Source organism: Sinocyclocheilus rhinocerous, unplaced genomic scaffold, assembly GCF_001515625.1.
Source record: "Sinocyclocheilus rhinocerous isolate Xijiao unplaced genomic scaffold, SAMN03320098_v1.1 scaffold332, whole genome shotgun sequence".
Taxonomy (NCBI): domain Eukaryota; kingdom Metazoa; phylum Chordata; class Actinopteri; order Cypriniformes; family Cyprinidae; genus Sinocyclocheilus; species Sinocyclocheilus rhinocerous.
This window is the reverse complement of record NW_015638940.1, coordinates 60,286-78,704: the sequence shown is the minus strand read 5'-3', so window position 1 is coordinate 78,704 and position 18,419 is coordinate 60,286. Positions and strand designations below refer to the sequence as shown.

Sequence of the window (18,419 nt, the reverse complement as noted above, 5' to 3'; positions counted from 1 at the left end):
GTATGTATGGTGTAAATGAGAAAAATAATTCTATTTTGCATGTGTGACAAAAGAACACAAAAGCGTTAATTTTTTTAAATTGAGATGTATACATCATCTGAAAGCTGAATAAATAAGCTTTCCATTGATGTATGGTTAGAATAGGACAATATTTGGCTGAGACACAACTATTTGAAAATCTGAAATCTGAGGGTGCAAATGATGTCCAAATGAAGTTCTTAGCAATGCATATTACTAATCAAAAATTAAGTTTTAATATATTTATGGTAGGAAATTTACAAAATATCTTCATGGAACATGATCTTTACTTAATATCCTAATGATTTTTGGCATAAAAGAAAAATCGATAATTTTGACCCATACAATGTATTTTTGGCTATTGCTACAAATATACCCCAGCGACTTAAGACTGGTTTTGTGGTCCAGAGTCACATATTTATATATGTGTGTGTGTGTGTGTGTGTATATATCAAAACACACTAGATCTGTTCATTATTTCACAGTAAATTCAAACACAATTTATATATATGTGTGGGTGTAGATCAAAGGTCATCCTTTGGTCTTTAACAGGCCTAAATGAAACATTCACCTGCAATGAAGTGCTAATTTCTGTCTGTCCAGCCCATGAACATTGCTCATCATGAGCTCCACAGAGGTGGTATTAAGAAGTTATTTTCTTGTACATGGTTTTCCTATAAAATCAACAATTTAATGGACAAATTCAAGAGAGTTGAAAGTAAATGTTAACTGGAGACGGTCTTTGCTGGTAAGTGATCCTCTGTTCTATAGCTGTCCTGGGCTGGAGCAATCTGCCAAGAAAATGAAAAATTTTGAAACCTTGTTTCACATCCTCGAAAATTTGTTGCAGAAAAAAAAAAAATCATACACATTTAAGTTTATTTTGAACTAAAAAGTATAATCAACTACAATTAAACAAACTATTAAAAACATTTAGGTTAATTGAAATAAAGCGGAAATAAAATAAATCTTAGTATTAATTAGAAAAATTAATATTAGAATATTTTTTTAATAAAACCAAATAACTTTTGACTATTAATTAAACAAAAATGAAAACAAAAAAATAAGCTAAAGATGAAAGACAATTCAAAATACTAATAAAAACTAATACTGAAATAAAACTGTAAAATATTTTGAAATGTTGATTTTGTTATTAATCTTGAGATGTACCGTGTCCAAATAAGACCCACCCAGGTCTGTGGGATCCCTGTCCCACTTCACTGGGCTGGGGCAGCGGCTTTGGCTCTCTGCTCGAAGCTGACGAATGCGACTCTGAAGGTGCTGTAGCAGTTTATATGAGGTCGGGTCTTGGGTGACTCGAGAGGTTTGGAAGTCTGTGCCACCCTGAAGAGCAGTGGAGGCCGATTGGTATTCGTTGTAGTCTTGGCATTGCTGCAGAGAAACAGAGAAAATCAAACGTACTTACTTACTATGTGTTCTACTACAATCATAAAATAGTATATCTTTTTTTTTTTAAGTATTTAAAAAAATATAAATAATACTAAAATAACACTGGCATTTACCCCAGTCAGATGTCTCATTTCATTCTCCAGTCTTTCCAATCTCTTCTGCTGCTCTGCTCTGGCCTCTGGGACCCTCCTGTTTCATACAGCAAAGGTTATGGTGCATAATCCAACAAGATTTGGATTTTTTGTACAACTTAAAATCATGGGCCATGGTAGCCAGTAATCTACAGTGGTGTCATTCATTCATTCATTGAGCGGTCTTTGTTCACTTGGTACTATAGGAGAAATAAGACATGTTTTGAAAAAGTGCTGTGTTCTACATAAAAGTGGAAGTTTTTTCGAATCCTGACCTAATTATTCAACTTATGAAAGTTTGTTTACAAAAATAAAAATAAACATTCAAGATCCACTTGACTCAGTGAGCATATGACGTACCTCTCCAGCTCTGCTTTAAGCTCCAGCTCAAATTTGTGTGCAAGTCTTGCAGTGGTTTTGTCTTTCCACTGTGTCATGCTGTTCTGCAACTGTCTGAGCTCATCATCCTTGGCCTGCAGCTGCCTGCGCAGATGGACACACAGCTCGTCTGTGTCATCATGGTTCATGTGCAGCTGTGCTCGAGATATGCTGCTCATTTCCTCAGTGTGCTCCTTAGGTTTATACACAGCAGTGAACAAAACAGAGACATAAACCAAGATATTAATGCATATAAAGGAATTTTGTTCATAGTGTTAGTTGTGTAACAATTTATAATAAATGATACATATTGTAGGTGCAAATGTCTGTACACCTGTATGAGTTTCTCTTTTAGAGCAGCCAGTGCTCTTTCCTTTTCATCCATCAACTGCTGTTTCTGCAGATGAAGCTCTTGTTCCTGAAACACATAGGCAGCTAATGCTAATTAGCGCTGTTTTGCTGTGATTATGTGTATTTTGTTTGTAACTCTGTACCTTTTCTCGGCTGAGTTGCAGTGCAGCACATCTCTGTGAGCCGAGCTCATCTTTTAGATCATTAATATGCTGTTGTAGGGCCTTTGTGAGGGTCTGCAGGGTCTGAAGAGTTTCACTCACTGTAGGACTGAAGCAGAAAATATTTGAATATAACCCTTTATAAAACACAATACAGTCTCAACAATGGACTGGTTATTTGAAATACTATAAATACTTTTTTAATACTATTATTATATTTGCATATACTATTATTATATAGGGTGACCATACGTGCCATTTTCCCCGGGCGCGTCCTGGCCAGGATTTCTATATTGCCTAAAATATCTAGGGTTTGGCTTTGTTTGCATGTGCAGACCGATCAGTGTATGACATCGGTTCCTTGTGTTTTCGAAACGCTGTCGAGGTACTTTGAATCAAAGCAATATAGAAATCCTGGCCAGGACGCGTCCGGGGAAAATGGCACGTATGGTCACCCTATTATTATATTCGTACTCTTTTATGATTACTATGTATTGTTTTACTATTATTTATTTATTTGTATATGAACATATTTCTTTTTTTATTTAGTTTACACTTGATGTCACTTGTTTGTAAGTCGGTTTGGATAAAAGCTTAATATAAATGTGTGAAAATAAATGCAATGTAAATTGATAGAGATAGTAGATAGAAAATCATTTGGAAAGAGAGCAGAATCATAGAATGGCACAGAATACATTTGAACCTGCATTTCCCACATTAGGACCAATGCACAATGTTTCTTTGGCAGAAGTACATACTCTATGTAGTACAATTAAGTGAGCACACCTGTCTGATGAGTTCTTGTTGTCAACAGCCAGGCCGTTGTGTTTAAGTAACTCTTGCAAGCAAACACACTCGCTGTGCATGTCCTGTGCCCAGCGTCGGCTCTGCTGCTCAAGTTTGGCTGTTCTTCTCTGGTGTTTTTGGTCTTTCTCAGAGAGGGCTGTCCTCAGCTCCTGAAGCTTCTTTTCAGACCGCTGCAAAGTTTGCTTCAGACGCACCACCTCCTTCTCTGCCTCCTGTAACAAGAAACCAAAAATGAACCAGAAAGAAATTATATTACCTTTTTTTAGAACCTCTGAGGTTTTTGCATTGTGCCATTTCAAATTTAGGCACATTTCTCCACAAAGTCTCACTGATCAAATGTGTGTGGATGTTTTTCTTTCCCATTATTATCAGTGGTGATTCTCAGTAAAACAATACTGTATTGCAAGACTTGTTTCATTTAAATCACCAGAAATTAGAAGCAATACATCAAATACTACCATGATAGATATAGATACAAAAGAAAAATCTCTTTTCAAAGAAGACGCACAAGTCTGCTAAATGCATAAATGTACTATACAATTAAAACAATATATTTATATATTTTTTATATGTGACCCTGACATGTTCTTGAGTCATTCTGTGAGATTCACCCATTCATTGTCTATTATTGTATATATAAATGTATTCAATGTAACCACAGCCGTTTTCCTCTGTTTTACTTAAAGCACTATGTAACTTTTGGCGCTCTAGCGGTTAATAAACAGAACTGCACACATCCCGCGGAAGAACATTTCAACCGGAGCTACTTCTCTAAGTTTATGTCTTTGGCGATTCACGCAGGTATGTGTTACTCCGCAGCGGTGACGACCCGACCAGGCTACAATAGTCCAAATATAAGTATTTATTATAAGTGTATCGTAGTGATTTGGAATAAGACAAAAACGCAGTTTGGAATATGAATTCATGATGTACTTGCTCATTATATACATTTAGCAAATTTTGAACACAGAAAAAGTTACATAGTGCTGCTTTAAAAGTTTAAATGCAAAGAATAAAAAGACAGCTTCAGATACTACTCACTTTCTGAAGCTCAGTCACTTTACTCTGTAAGACCAGTGCGTTCCTTCTCTCCTTCTCCACTTCTGTTTTCCCTCTCTTCACTGCCTCCTCTATTTGCTGCTCCAGAGTCCCACGCTGCTCTTTGAGAGCCTTCTCTCGCTGTTCCTCCCATTTCCTTTCCTCTCGTTTCACAGACTTTTGAATCTGTTAGTTCAGATATAAAGAGATGAACTGGTTCTTTAGAGTGAACAAGAATTTAAACATGGAAGTTAATGCCCTCAAATGGTACAGGCATAAATCCATGATAAATCTGTCATCTGCACTTCAGAATCGTTGTAAAACAGATTAACAGGGAAGGAACCTTTTCCTGAGTTTCTCTTTTGAGTTCCTCTGCTTGCCTCCTCATCTTCTCCTCATGCTGCTCTAGAGTCTCTTTTAGTCTCTTTATCTCCTCATCTTTCATCTGAAAGAGAGAGAAATTAATTTGTATATAAAACTGAACTGCAGTCTTATCAGATATAAAGAGCACACAGTGTGACAGTTGACCTGGATGCAGTTGTGTAAGAAGTCCAGGCTCTGTTTGTGGGTCTGAGCTTGTTGACTGAGAGCAGCTGATCTCAACTCATCCACCTGCTGATGCACCTGGATTCATACATTCAAAACAAACAGATTCAGAGACTGGCATTATGTATATGAATAATCTGTGATGAGTCTCTCAGTGAATAAACCATATTACCTTTTGAAGCTCCTCTTTGTGGCTTTTGGTTAACTGTAATGTCAGTTGCTCAATCTCTTGCTCCTGAGGAGGGATTGATAATTATATGTAATAAACAATACTATGCCCAGCTGAAAAGACCAGCACATATTGTTCAGACTGGTTTAAACTGGCTAGTGATAGTTTGATGCCCGTCTAGCTGGTGAACCAGCATAACAATGTTTTTCATTGTCAACATAATCTTTCTGAAATCATTTCAGAGCAAATATATAAATCAAAATATCAAAATAAATTGAATTTTATCACTGATGTGAGGTCATTCAATTGTAATATGATGCAAAATGCTTATGTACATGTTAAGATTTTTCAAATGTTTTTAAAAGAAGTATTTTACGCTCATCAAGGCTGCATTTATTTAAACAACAATACAGTAATAACAGTAATATTGTGAAATATGATTACAAATGTATTAATATATTGTAAAATGGAATTTATTTCTGTATTGGCAAAGCTGAATTTTCAGCATCATTACTCCAGTCTTCAGTGTCACACGATCCTTCAGAAATCATTCTAGTATGTTGATTTGGTGCTGAAGAAACATTTCTTATTATTAGCAATATTGAAAACAGTTGTGCTGCTTAATATTTTTGTGAAAACAGTGATACTTTCTTCAGGATCCTTGGATAAATAGAGAGTAAAAGTCTTTACTGACACTTTTGATCAATTTAATGCATCCTTCCTGAATAAATATTAATTTCTTCCAAAAATAAAAATAAAAATCCTACTGTCTTGTTCTGCATTTCTCTCAGCTTAAAGCTGTGCTCCTCTCTCAGTGAACAGAGCTCCTGAAGAAGGCCTTCCTTTTCGTCTTCGCTTCCCTGCAAAAGCAGCTCCTTCTGGGCAACAATTCGCTCCAGCACTCCAAAACACTTCACCTGTTGCTCTAGATCTTTCTGAGAAATCTGCACACATATTGTACAGTTACTGAAATTGATAGTGTCTGCAGTCTGTATCAGATACCAAAAACATTGTTATTGTAGACTGAGAAGAATAAAACAAAAGTGAGAACCTCCTTTATTTGTTCTTTTTCTCTGATCGTATCAGCCAGCTGCTCCTCCAGCTCAGTGCATTTCTGTCGGAGAGCCCTGCAGTCCTCCTCGCTCTGCTCCAGCTCCTGATTCACCTCATCCAGCCTCTAGGTGAGACAATGAGAAAGAGATTCATCTATGTTTTGGATTATTTTGCTGGCAATATAAAATTTAGCAACATATTTATGCATTTTTATTTGGGCATCAATGTTCCTAAAGATTATACCATTAAACTACTTTCGTGCCGGTTCCCTATTTATGACTATAAGAGTTAAGACAGAGATGTCAAATTATATAGTCAAATATTGTCAAAAGACTTGTTTACACACACACACACACACACACATCTCCTTTTACCAACTGTTCTAACACAAAAATGGCCAATAAAAACAACAGCTTAAAAAATAAATTATAATTCAGTAAACTAGGACAAGTAGTCTGAATATTCAATCCAATCTACTAAAGTTCCATGTCTAATAGTGTAGTATGTGTAAGTGATCTACCTCATGCATAGAGTCCAGTTTGTGTCTGAAACGCCTCTGTTCTGAGAACAGTTCTGACTTGGCATTATCCAGCAGTCTGTCCATCTCTTCCCTCTCCAGAACAGACACACTGCGGTTTACACACTGACAGTAAAAAAAGTCACACTGAATGTCAAGCAGCATATTTATAATGCAACATATTATAATTAACTGACCTGATTTAGAAAATAGTGCATATGTTATCTAGCTATATTCTGCATGAACAAAAATACATACATACATACATACAGTACATACAGCAATACAGACAGACATTCAGACATTTATTCATGCATTTATGTATTTATTTATTCATTTTTAAAAATAACCATGCAGAAGTTTAATGAAACTCTAACAAGTATTTTATACTAATAGGTATTTAAAGGGTTAGTTCACCCCAAAATTTGCCCATAAATTACTCACCCGCAAGCCATCCTAGGTGTATATTACTTTCTTCTTTCAGATGAATCCAGTCGGAGTTATATTAAAATATATAATATATTAATATATGTCTTTGATCTTTCAAGCTGTTTAATGCCACTCAGCGGGTGTTGCATGCATCAGTCCAAAAGAAGTTAAATAAAAAGTGTCCATCCATAAAAAAAGTGTCTCAAACGGCTCCAGGGGTGAACAAAGGCCTCCTGTAGCGAATCGATGCATTTATTATTACGTTTTGAATATGGATATTTTTCTTACAAAAACGCATCGATTCGCTACAGAAGGCCTTTGTTCACCCCCCGGAGCCGTGTGAGACACTCTTTTTTTATGGATGGATTTGCTTTTTATTTAACTTCTTTTGGACTGATGCATGCAACACCCGCTGAGTGGCATTAAACAGCTTGAAAGATCAAAGACAATTTTTGATATAACTCCGATTGGATTCGTCTGAAAGAAGAAAGTCATATACACCTAGGATGACTTGAGGGTGAGTAATTTATGGGCTAATTTGCATTTTTGGGTGAACTAACCCTTTAATATATAAGAGCTGATGTCATGGTTTCATTTCTTAACTAGAGTGACCTGTTGCTCCTGCAGAACCCTGACCTCCTCCAAGCATAAGTTCCTCTGGGCCTGCAGTCTTTGTAGCTCACACCTGTAGGACACACACAGCACTTTTTAAATATATTTGTTACATATACACTGATCATTAAACATGGGATTTAAGAACAAGTGCCAATTAAAGCAAATGGGGTGAAGGTTCCTGTAAGCAGAACATACGTGATGTTCTGAGCCTGTGCTCTGCTGTCCTTCACACTGAGCTGGAGAGAGAGATGCTCTCTCTTAGCTTGATCCATTTCCTCTCTCCGCTTCTTCAGAGTATGAAGTGTGGCCTGAAGAAATAATACCACATTTGTTTAATAAATTAGCTTAGTAACGTTTTGAATGAATAAATACGGGAATTACAGTATGATTTTCATACTGTTTTTTGCTGTTGAAGCTCAGTAAGTGACATGCTCAGCTCTTTGAGTTGATCTTCATCTATTCTGCTCTTGCCCCGATCTTTCTTTGTGCTCTGAAAATAAAAATACTACAAACCTAAATAAGAATATCAATGAATAAGCAAAAATAAATAAAATAATGTTTTTGTTTTTGAAAAAGTAAAAAAAACGTAACTGCACATGATAAATGATTTATGTCCATTAATGCTGCTGACACTGATTATTACAGTAATTGTTTAGAGAATGCAAGAGAGGTCTTTTACAATGCAGGAGTCATTCCTTTTGCTTTGGTACAAACGCCTCCTCTTCCCCTTCCTGCCAGATGAATGTCTCCTTCTTCTGTAGTCAAGCTTTGACACAGCACCTTCACTACTCGTCTCCTCAACAGTTCTCTCATCATCAGAGCTACAACACCCACAGAGTAATAGCGAGGAATGGTTTTAATTAGAAATATTCGCATAATGTTTCATATGAACATATTGTGCTGTAACTGTTCTTTTGCATATTTTTCTTATAATGATTATGCAACTTTAGTGAGCGGAGAGCACATATTATCTTTATATAAAAACTTCCAATGAAACTATGCAAACATGGCAGTAATGAGGGGTTTTGCCCACGGGTTGCTAAAGTCACATTTCTGAGTAAACACCCAGAAACAGCAGCATGAAATAAACACCACCAACCACACAAGACACATTATCCAAGCTGTTTATCCAAGTTTATCCACTATCCAAGTTCTTCCTCAGATTGTCTCCCATCTCAAATTAACTCCAGTTAAACTGTTGAGAAGTACCTGAAGGATTGAATATTGTTTTGAATTTGGTTGGTTTGTCCTGTACAGTATCCATTTTCTCTGCTCAGATGAAAGGCTAAAGTGGCACACATAAGAATAGACAAAAATATTAAGCAGCACAACTGTTTTCAACATTGATAATAATAATAAAGATTTCTTAAACACCAAATCAGCATATTTGAATGATTTCTGAAGGGTCACGTGACACTAAAGACATATATAATATGCTAAAATAATAAATAATATACTAAAAACAGCTATTTAAATTGTAGTATTGTTTCCTCTCTCCGCTTCTTCAGAGTATGAAGTGTGGCCTGAAGAAATAATACCACATTTGTTTAATAAATTAGCTTAGTAACGTTTTGAATGAATAAATACGGGAATTACAGTATGATTTTCATACTGTTTTTTGCTGTTGAAGCTCAGTAAGTGACATGCTCAGCTCTTTGAGTTGATCTTCATCTATTCTGCTCTTGCCCCGATCTTTCTTTGTGCTCTGAAAATAAAAATACTACAAACCTAAATAAGAATATCAATGAATAAGCAAAAATAAATAAAATAATGTTTTTGTTTTTGAAAAAGTAAAAAAAACGTAACTGCACATGATAAATGATTTATGTCCATTAATGCTGCTGACACTGATTATTACAGTAATTGTTTAGAGAATGCAAGAGAGGTCTTTTACAATGCAGGAGTCATTCCTTTTGCTTTGGTACAAACGCCTCCTCTTCCCCTTCCTGCCAGATGAATGTCTCCTTCTTCTGTAGTCAAGCTTTGACACAGCACCTTCACTACTCGTCTCCTCAACAGTTCTCTCATCATCAGAGCTACAACACCCACAGAGTAATAGCGAGGAATGGTTTTAATTAGAAATATTCGCATAATGTTTCATATGAACATATTGTGCTGTAACTGTTCTTTTGCATATTTTTCTTATAATGATTATGCAACTTTAGTGAGCGGAGAGCACATATTATCTTTATATAAAAACTTCCAATGAAACTATGCAAACATGGCAGTAATGAGGGGTTTTGCCCACGGGTTGCTAAAGTCACATTTCTGAGTAAACACCCAGAAACAGCAGCATGAAATAAACACCACCAACCACACAAGACACATTATCCAAGCTGTTTATCCAAGTTTATCCACTATCCAAGTTCTTCCTCAGATTGTCTCCCATCTCAAATTAACTCCAGTTAAACTGTTGAGAAGTACCTGAAGGATTGAATATTGTTTTGAATTTGGTTGGTTTGTCCTGTACAGTATCCATTTTCTCTGCTCAGATGAAAGGCTAAAGTGGCACACATAAGAATAGACAAAAATATTAAGCAGCACAACTGTTTTCAACATTGATAATAATAATAAAGATTTCTTAAACACCAAATCAGCATATTTGAATGATTTCTGAAGGGTCACGTGACACTAAAGACATATATAATATGCTAAAATAATAAATAATATACTAAAAACAGCTATTTAAATTGTAGTATTGTTTCACAATATTACTGTTTTTGCTGTATTTTTGATCAAATAAATGCATTCTTGGTGAGCTTAAGAGACTTCTTTCAAAAACATGAAAAACTACTTACCAACCACAAACTTTTAAACGGTGGTGTAATTTTGAGCATAATTTAGATTGCATCATTGCACATCACAACAATGCAATTTCACTGTGTAGTATAAGAATGAATTCAAATAAACCCCCCCAAGGTTGTCATTTACAGCGAATGTAAAGAAAGATAACATACCATATTTGCCATTATATTCCTGGTCAGAGTTTACTCTGTCGGCATATTTTGCAAAGCGTGTGACTGTGACATGCACGCAAAATAAAAAAAGGATTATAGCATCAATAAAATTGCACATGCATTCAGCACACATGACGTTCAGAACACATGACATTAGACATGCATAAGTTAATATGGTAAAGAGCAGAATGCCCACACCTGTACCTGTCCTGTTGCTAAGTGCAGAGTTCAGGTGCTGTCGAACCTGTTCAGAGCACACTGTCTCCAAATCAGTGTCTATGGTGACCGAATCAAAACTCTGCATGGGGATTCCTGTCAGAGGATAAAAAGGTTTTATTTGGGCATGTTTTCTGTCGCACTTCTTAGATTAAAGCAGGTCTTGCCTCAGTGATTCAAAGGAGACGTAAACAGAACAAATCCATAAAGCTCGTAGAGAAAAGGGCATGTTGTGCCTCATTGGTGTTCTAAATGGATGCTGTGAGTCATTCTTTGATCTTTCATGGTAAGGGCTCCTCTGACACTCAGAGAGGTCTGCGGTGTCAATATTAAGTCAACATTACATTTTAAATTTCCCATTTACTTGTAACTTTTTTCATGTTTTTATAAAATGGGAATGGGAAAAGCCAAAAGCTGACCTTCTGCAGCGCTCTGCTGCCACCTATCTGATTATTTTGGCACCATTTACCTGTGATTTTTATCATTTCCCCCTTGCTCAGTCTGTGTACCTGAGGCCGACGGGACCAGCATTTCCTCTCTAAAGCGTGTTGAGAAGTCCTCAGTGCAGATGCTGTCCATCGTGAGGTCGTCTTCCTCGGTTCCCATCCCTGCCACCTCAGCATTTCTCCCAAGAAGCCTCTCGAGTCTCCAACAGCACTGCTCTACCCTGGACACGGAGCTCAAGCTGCCACTTCCCTCAGGACGCCACACATCTGTAGCTGTGACTCCAACCTTTATCATCTCCATTGTCTGATGTTCTATTTGGTCATCTTTGCCTTCTGATATTTTGAACAGGAAATTATAATGATAGAAGATAGAAAAAGAACAATAAACAGTCTGTAAGAAACTGTAAATTTGAATTTCATATCAAAGTGTTTAAATGTTATTATGTTGTAAAATAACATTAACTAAAGTAGTGGGGTGACAGTATAAGAAATATAATAACAATAGATTAACTAAAGTAGAGGGGTGTTACTATAAGCTATAAAATGACATTAATTATTAAAGTACAGGGGTGATAGAATAAAACAAAATGACATTAATTTAAGTAGGGGTATGGATTAAGAAATATAATAGGCCTAACATAAGATTAAATAAAGTAATTAACACTTATCCTGTGCATTTATTTTGGAATTTTGTAAGAAATATAAAAATATTTATATAAAAGTGTTTGCGTGCCTGCCATTTAACTTGAATCATGCCCAACAGATGTCTGTTTTAAAGCAGTGGGTGAGTTATTCACTCCTTGATTTGCCTAATAAAAGACTACTTTGAGATTATGTTGACAAACATGTTTATATTGCATTATTTTCAATGTGTTTATTATTGCTAAGTTTAGCGTGGCAAGTCATTTCTGTGTGATTTATCCCCAAGCTCAAATGTCAAGCTATGCCTATGCCTAATATTCACAATTGTGCTACTTTAGGCAATGATTTGGGTATAATTTGATTATACATTCAATTCCATATGGGGAAAAAATTGTATGGACCTGACTGAGTCTCGCCAAGGTTGGATGGTGTTTTATCATTGGTTGGAACAGTGCTCCCCAAGCCTGTGTCTTTACTTACAGACTGACTCCGATCAAGATAGCCTGGAATATGTATATAGAACATTAGGAAAATAACTGCATTTAAACATAATAAATACAATAAAATAATAAATAAATAAATAGAACGTTAAAAATGCACTAAAAATTCTATATGATTATTTATTGCAGAAAAATGGTTCATGCTTACCCGAGAAAGGAAATTCATATCTTTTGGAGTTTCCTCCATGCATTTGGTTTTGGCTATGGATCTGTTGGTGGAAAACAAAATCAGGACAATATTCTACTCTTGCTATGACAAAAATAATACACCATGGTTATCAATATTTCATCAGACTTTAAATGCTTGACCTGTAGATGACTCAGTTGCGTGTCTATGGCGTCCAGCAGAACATCACAGTGATCATGGGACAGTGGCAGAGGTATAAGCCCATAAACATCAACCCCCTCATACACCTCTGAGAAGAAAAGAGATATACAGCAGTTTGTACTACAATAGATACAGGATAAGTATGAAAAGGAAATGTCAATGGTTTCTGACCTGCAGACAGCAGGTCATCAGTGTTTTCTCCAGATCCTTCATTTTCCATTATTGTTCTGAAAGGACAGAAAATTCAGTTATGCATGAGAATGAAATGTAAAACTAACATATCTCTTTGGAATTAAGCATTTGAGCTAAAATGGAAGCAGCCGGTTTTAAGGGGGAGTTGTTGGTTATATGGTTGCCTAGGAAACGCAGCAGAAATGGTCCCCAACAAACACTAGGGGCTCTTACATACAAAGATCCTCATAAAGTCTAACAAAAACCAACAATTCGCAGATTTCTTACGAGGATAATGCAACGGATAATGCATTTCTGTTTATTTACTTATGCTATTTAATAGCTAGGTACTTTTGCTCTCTAGGAAGAAAAATTACACACATACTACAGCATGGTCTTATTCGTAGCTCTCACTGAATTAATTATCAGTATCAGTAATTAAAGCAGACTTTACTTTGTTTCAGAACTCTCAAACATACCTTTTTGCATGAGTTGGTTTTTAAATAAGTTTTTATGCTTACGCCAACGTGGTTCCACTCCAAGTCTTCTCTAGAAACGGGTTTGAACAGCAGAAATAGGCAGACATGTACACGTCCATAGCCCTCGGCGTCATGGCAACTACACACACCCACTAACTGCCTGCAGGACTACAAACTTTAAGAAATTTATTTTTGTTTGTTCGCAATGCATAGCATTTTAATCAAATCTATATATGTTGCTATGTTTTTAAATTAAAAAAGAAACATGTATATAATTAGCAGTCAGCTACATCTCATGTACATCTTAGTTAACACCAATAATTAAAATGACACTGCTGGGGGATTTTAAATCACACTCTGGCAACTCCGGTCCTCTCGGAAATATCGCGATAGAGTTGATATGTTCGCGCTGACAGTGCAGTGAAACAAGTTTCCATCCCTGATGATAAGCAATTTCATAACAGTGGGTGAATTTGCAGTAGGTCGAATTTCATTTGTTATATTTTACAAATTTAGACGAATAAATTTAGTACATACATTTTTAGATTCATTGATGTTTGGTAAATTAGAACTTTGAATTGCTATGCTAACCGGCTAGCAGGGGTATTATTATCATATCGGTATTCGATATTGATGTGAGCAGCCTGTATATTTAAAAAGTCAGTGGATATCTAAAAAGCTCAAATCCAACAGTACTTTATGTCCACCTAATATGCTGTCTCTTTGTCTGGCAGTAAGTCTGAGAAGAGAGAGACTAACTGTTACCTGACAATTTACCATGGTTGTTTTTGAATAATAGTAACCACTGTAAATGTAGTAAATATTGTAAGAGCATCGTAAAACCGTAACTTAGTTGGATCAGTGTAACATTGGTTTCGAAAATATAAACATTCGTTATGAAAATAGTTACTTAAACTCTCCAGTTTCTAGGTTATTGTTCTAGGTTAACATACTGTTACATGAGAGTGAACTAGCAATTTCAATTAGCATTGTTAGACCAGATCCTGAACCTTCAGGTTTCCACAACCCCTCCGTTAAATGGTATTCAAATGGTCTAACGTTATGTGTTTATCAGGTGAAGTAGAAAATGGCCTCATATTTTGATGAGCATAACTGTGAGCCCACGAATCCAGAAGAACAGTACCGACAGAACGCCCTGCTGGAGCTTGCGAGGTAACGAGCACGACAGTGCCATCTAGACTGAAACTCGCCGATGGATAGTGCACAGTTTCTTTAATCAGTGTTTCACAGTTGTTTTCTTTTTAGTCTGTAGGTGTACATATATATTACCATTCAAAAGTCTGTGGTCAGGAAGATGTTTTTTAAAAGAAATTAATACATGTATTCAGTAGTGCAAAAGTTTTTGTTTGCATAATATATGTGTGTGTTCTGTGTATATTTATTATGTATATATACATAATAAATATACACAGAACACACATATATTATGCAAACAAAAATTTGTATTTTGGATGCGATTAATCGTTTGACAGCACTAGTATTCAGCAAGGATTGAAATTGATCAAAAGTGACAATAAAGGCATTTATAATATTATAAAGGATTTCTATTACAAATAAATGCTATTCTTTTGAAGGTTCTGTTCATCAAAGAATCATGAAAAAATGTATCTTGGTTTCTACAAAAATATTGAGCAGCACAACTGATTTCAACAACATTAATGATAAGAAAAAATGTTTCACTCCGCATATTAGAATGATTTCTGAAGGATCATGTGACATTCAAGCCTGAATAAATTGGCGCTGAAAATTCAGCTTTGCCATGACAGGAATAAACTAAAAACCGCTATTTTAAGTTGTAATAGTATTTCACAATTTTTACAGTATTTGATCAAATAAATTCAGCCTTGGTGAGTAGAGATTCTTTCAAAAACATTAAAAAAAACATACCAACCCCAAACTTTTGAATGTTACTGTAGGTGTGCTAAATTATGTACTGTAAATGATAGTATTAGCATTAATAGTAGTTAATTAGTATTTTTTGTTGTCAGCTATGTGGATGAGAACGTAATGATATTGCTAATCTTTTTGAACAATTTTGCGGTTATAGGTCTCTGATGCAGGGTCTTGACATAGACTCGGGTTCATTTGATTTGTCGGATTGGGACCAGCGTCTCCCCCCTCCTGCAGCCAAAGCTGTGGTTCAGAGTCTTCCCATTGTCATCATCTCCCCTGAACAAGCAGGTGACAGACTACTCATTCATAATCATCTGCAAACACATTCATAGAAGACATTATTGCACAAAGGAACATTAGCAACAGGATAATTGGTAATAATTTAGTTAGATGTTTCCTTGTGTTTGGCAATTGGCAGCAAGTTTGACTGAATTAGACGGTCTTAAATCCTTGGTGTCCATGACTGTCATTCTTCTTGAGCTTTCCTCATGCTCTTTTTTTCATGTAACAGATAAAGCACTGAAGTGTCCGGTGTGTTTATTGGAGTTTGAGGAGCAAGAGACTGTGAGAGAGATGCCTTGCAAACATCTGTTCCACACAGGATGCATCCTGCCATGGCTCAGTAAAGTGCGTTTAGTGGTTGAATTTTCCGTATGATCCTCCTGTGACCATGCTAGAATTAAATACACTACCATTCAAAAGTTTGGGGTTGGTACAATTTTTTTTAAAAGGTCTTTTTCTCTTCTTTTCAGTAAGGATGCATTCAATTGATTAAAAGTGATAGTAACAACTTTTAAATTGCTCCAAAAATATGTATTTCAAATAAGTGCTGTTCTTTTAAATGTGCTATATTAATCAAAGAATCCTGAAGAAAATATATCATAGTTCCCACAAAAAAAAAAAAGAAAAAAAAAAAATTGAGCAGCACAACTGTTTTCAACAGTGATAATAATAAGAAATGTTACTTGAGCACCAAATCGGCTTATTAGAATGATTTCTGAAGGATCAGGTGACACTGAAGACTGGAGTAATGAGTAATTGAGAAAAAAATTATAATATTTTAAGATGTTAAAATATATTAAGTTATTTTAAATTGTAATCATATTTGACAATATCACTGTTTTACTGTGAGCATAAGAGACTTCTTTCAGAAATCTTACCAACCCCAAACTTAAAAGTTAGTGTACGTGGATAATATTTCATGTTTGGCATAATCATCAATTATGACAAATAATCAGAGTTTTTACATAACATTACAGACCAATTCGTGCCCCTTGTGCCGACTTGAACTACCCACTGACAATCCAGACTATGAGGAGTTCAAAAAAGACAAGGTAACACTGTGCAATATCTGTTTTCTGTCTTGCCCAGTTATTGTTATTTTTATAATTCATTCCTTGCATTCTTCTGTAACACTTTAAGAATATGCCTGAGCATTAAGTGCGTTTGTATGTTTTTACAGGAACGGAGAAGACAAAGAGAACACAGACTAGAAGATCTACATGGAGCCATGTACACATGACCTTGAAGACTTGAATATGAATTCAACTTTCAGTTTGTTGGAAGTGAGAGTTTACTGTGCAGGGACCAGGCTTTGAAATGATTGCGTTTGTGTGTACTTATAACAAAACAGCAAAAGTTTCACTTTTCACAGTATCACTTTTAAGACTGCTTTGTATGGCTATGCACTGAGAACTGTTTGTATGGAACTGTAATGTAGCCTTATAGACACGTTTCTGATTTTATTAAATGTTTTAATTAAAGCAGTTGCTTTTTTGTGTTTTACTGTGAAATTGAATTTGTTCGCTCCATGAGTTCATATTCATTCGTTTTGTTCCCTTAAGAGATTTCTTACCTTTAAGTGCTGAAAAAACTTTATTGTGCTGTGAATGAATGCCATAGTTACAATAATTCATAGTGAGTGCAGTGGTACACTGTAGGCATGACTTTATCAGTGGACTCTACATTGTCCACTTTCCCAGTTAGTAAACAAAACCCTCCTTATATAATACGGTAGAACTCTACCTCGTGAAAAATGTGTCTGATTTTTAGGTGTGTAATTTATTGTAATGATTCAACACGCTGAGACAGTCTTGTTGTAATGACTATTATTTACTAATGTTGGAGCAAAAAAACTGTCTGAATATATAAAATGTTAAATAGTCTTTTCCATATTTTTAAATAAAAAGTGAGCTTCTCTAACATAGTGTGTATTATTATTTCAAGTGTGTTGAATTTGCCTTTGAATGATCACCGACACAAGTACAGATAAACCTGTTTATTATCCATTGGATGTTTTGGTAATTCAATATAAATCTCTGTCAAAGAAAATCATTGAAATTATACATAAATCTTACTTATTTACATAAGTAATTCATAAAATAAAAATATTCTCTGCATTGTTTTTATTTCGATTTTGGAGTGTGAACCTCACGTCTTTGTTGTGTTCTTCACAGATGCAACGTGTTGATAAAAAATACTTTGATTACATCATTTAAAGGCATCAGAAAAATAACTTCTATCCAGACAACAGCTGAAAATCATCTAACATCAAGAAAGAAACATCATCGATCAGAAACACATTATATTTGAATCATTTTCATGTGAGGAGATTCAGATAGTCCTCGGTTTTCAAAGTGTGGGGGATCCTCAAGCCTACATATCACAATATGTGTAGGCTCCTACAACGTTGTCTCACAAGCACAGATACATTGCAACAAAATTAAACGTGTTCAAAAAATAAAAATCAGTTCAAATTGTAACATAACTAAGAAATAATCAATTAACTATCCTTGCACAAACTTTTGCTCTTAGGTGACCTATAAATGACTGATCTATTATTCAGATAATGTAATATGGACTATATGCATTGACAAATATTGTATGTAATTTATACAAAATGTTGCTGGGATATAGCAAAAAAGACAATTAATGAGAAATGACATCAGCATTGACTTTAGGTTCATATGCACATGCTTTATATTACCCAAGATTTTATGCCCTTTTGTTTGAATTTGATCCGTTATGTTACTGTACCTCTATATGCAGTTTGGTTTGAGTTGAATGTATTTTGTAATGAGCAACTAATACATTTTGGAGGTAGCAATAAAAAAAAAAACATTCAAAATTAAATTTAACGGATG

General features: G+C 35.3%; 2 protein-coding genes across 3 annotated transcripts; one reads left to right on the top strand and one right to left on the bottom strand.

Moving 5' to 3' along the window:
- Positions 1 to 534: 534 nt before the first annotated feature.
- Positions 535 to 13,496, bottom strand: LOC107750180 (trichohyalin-like). Its single transcript, XM_016565459.1, has 26 exons — positions 13,405 to 13,496; positions 12,884 to 12,939; positions 12,694 to 12,800; positions 12,533 to 12,593; positions 12,286 to 12,387; positions 11,306 to 11,575; positions 10,785 to 10,892; positions 10,048 to 10,123; positions 9,518 to 9,659; positions 9,236 to 9,328; positions 7,819 to 7,931; positions 7,621 to 7,693; positions 6,583 to 6,705; positions 6,061 to 6,186; positions 5,777 to 5,953; positions 5,013 to 5,075; positions 4,823 to 4,918; positions 4,638 to 4,739; positions 4,298 to 4,480; positions 3,236 to 3,468; positions 2,432 to 2,558; positions 2,272 to 2,355; positions 1,920 to 2,131; positions 1,542 to 1,617; positions 1,189 to 1,410; positions 535 to 809 (listed from the first exon to the last, which is right to left on the bottom strand). The coding sequence occupies exons 1-26, from the start codon at positions 13,494 to 13,496 to the stop codon at positions 744 to 746; spliced, it is 3,183 nt and encodes a 1,060-aa protein (XP_016420945.1). The 3' UTR covers positions 535 to 743.
- Positions 13,497 to 13,712: 216 nt separating this feature from the next.
- On the top strand, positions 13,713 to 17,460 carry LOC107750183 (E3 ubiquitin-protein ligase RNF181-like). 2 transcript variants are annotated; one of them, XM_016565462.1, is made up of 6 exons: positions 13,713 to 13,825; positions 14,438 to 14,535; positions 15,431 to 15,564; positions 15,788 to 15,903; positions 16,536 to 16,610; positions 16,739 to 17,460. In XM_016565462.1, exons 2-6 carry the CDS (start codon positions 14,450 to 14,452, stop codon positions 16,796 to 16,798), a joined length of 471 nt encoding a protein of 156 aa, XP_016420948.1. In that variant the 5' UTR covers positions 13,713 to 13,825; positions 14,438 to 14,449; the 3' UTR covers positions 16,799 to 17,460. The 2 variants fall into 2 exon arrangements, with proteins under 2 accessions (XP_016420948.1, XP_016420947.1); XM_016565461.1 differs by having other exon boundaries at positions 13,713 to 13,840.
- The last annotated feature ends 959 nt before the right edge of the window (positions 17,461 to 18,419 follow it).

Excerpts from the sequence above, each read along its gene's own strand:
- LOC107750183 (XM_016565462.1), top strand. The coding sequence starts at position 14,450 with ATGGCCTCATATTTTGATGAGCATAACTGTGAGCCCACGAATCCAGAA. Across the intron at positions 14,536-15,430 it reads GCCCTGCTGGAGCTTGCGAG|GTCTCTGATGCAGGGTCTTG; the intron begins GTAACGAGCACG and ends TTGCGGTTATAG. Across the intron at positions 16,611-16,738 it reads AGGAGTTCAAAAAAGACAAG|GAACGGAGAAGACAAAGAGA; the intron begins GTAACACTGTGC and ends ATGTTTTTACAG.
- LOC107750180 (XM_016565459.1), bottom strand. The coding sequence starts at position 13,496 with ATGACGCCGAGGGCTATGGACGTGTACATGTCTGCCTATTTCTGCTGT. Across the intron at positions 5,076-5,776 it reads GAGAAATGCAGAACAAGACA|GAGCAAGAGATTGAGCAACT; the intron begins GTAGGATTTTTA and ends ATCCCTCCTCAG. Across the intron at positions 1,618-1,919 it reads CTTAAAGCAGAGCTGGAGAG|GAGGGTCCCAGAGGCCAGAG; the intron begins GTACGTCATATG and ends TGTATGAAACAG.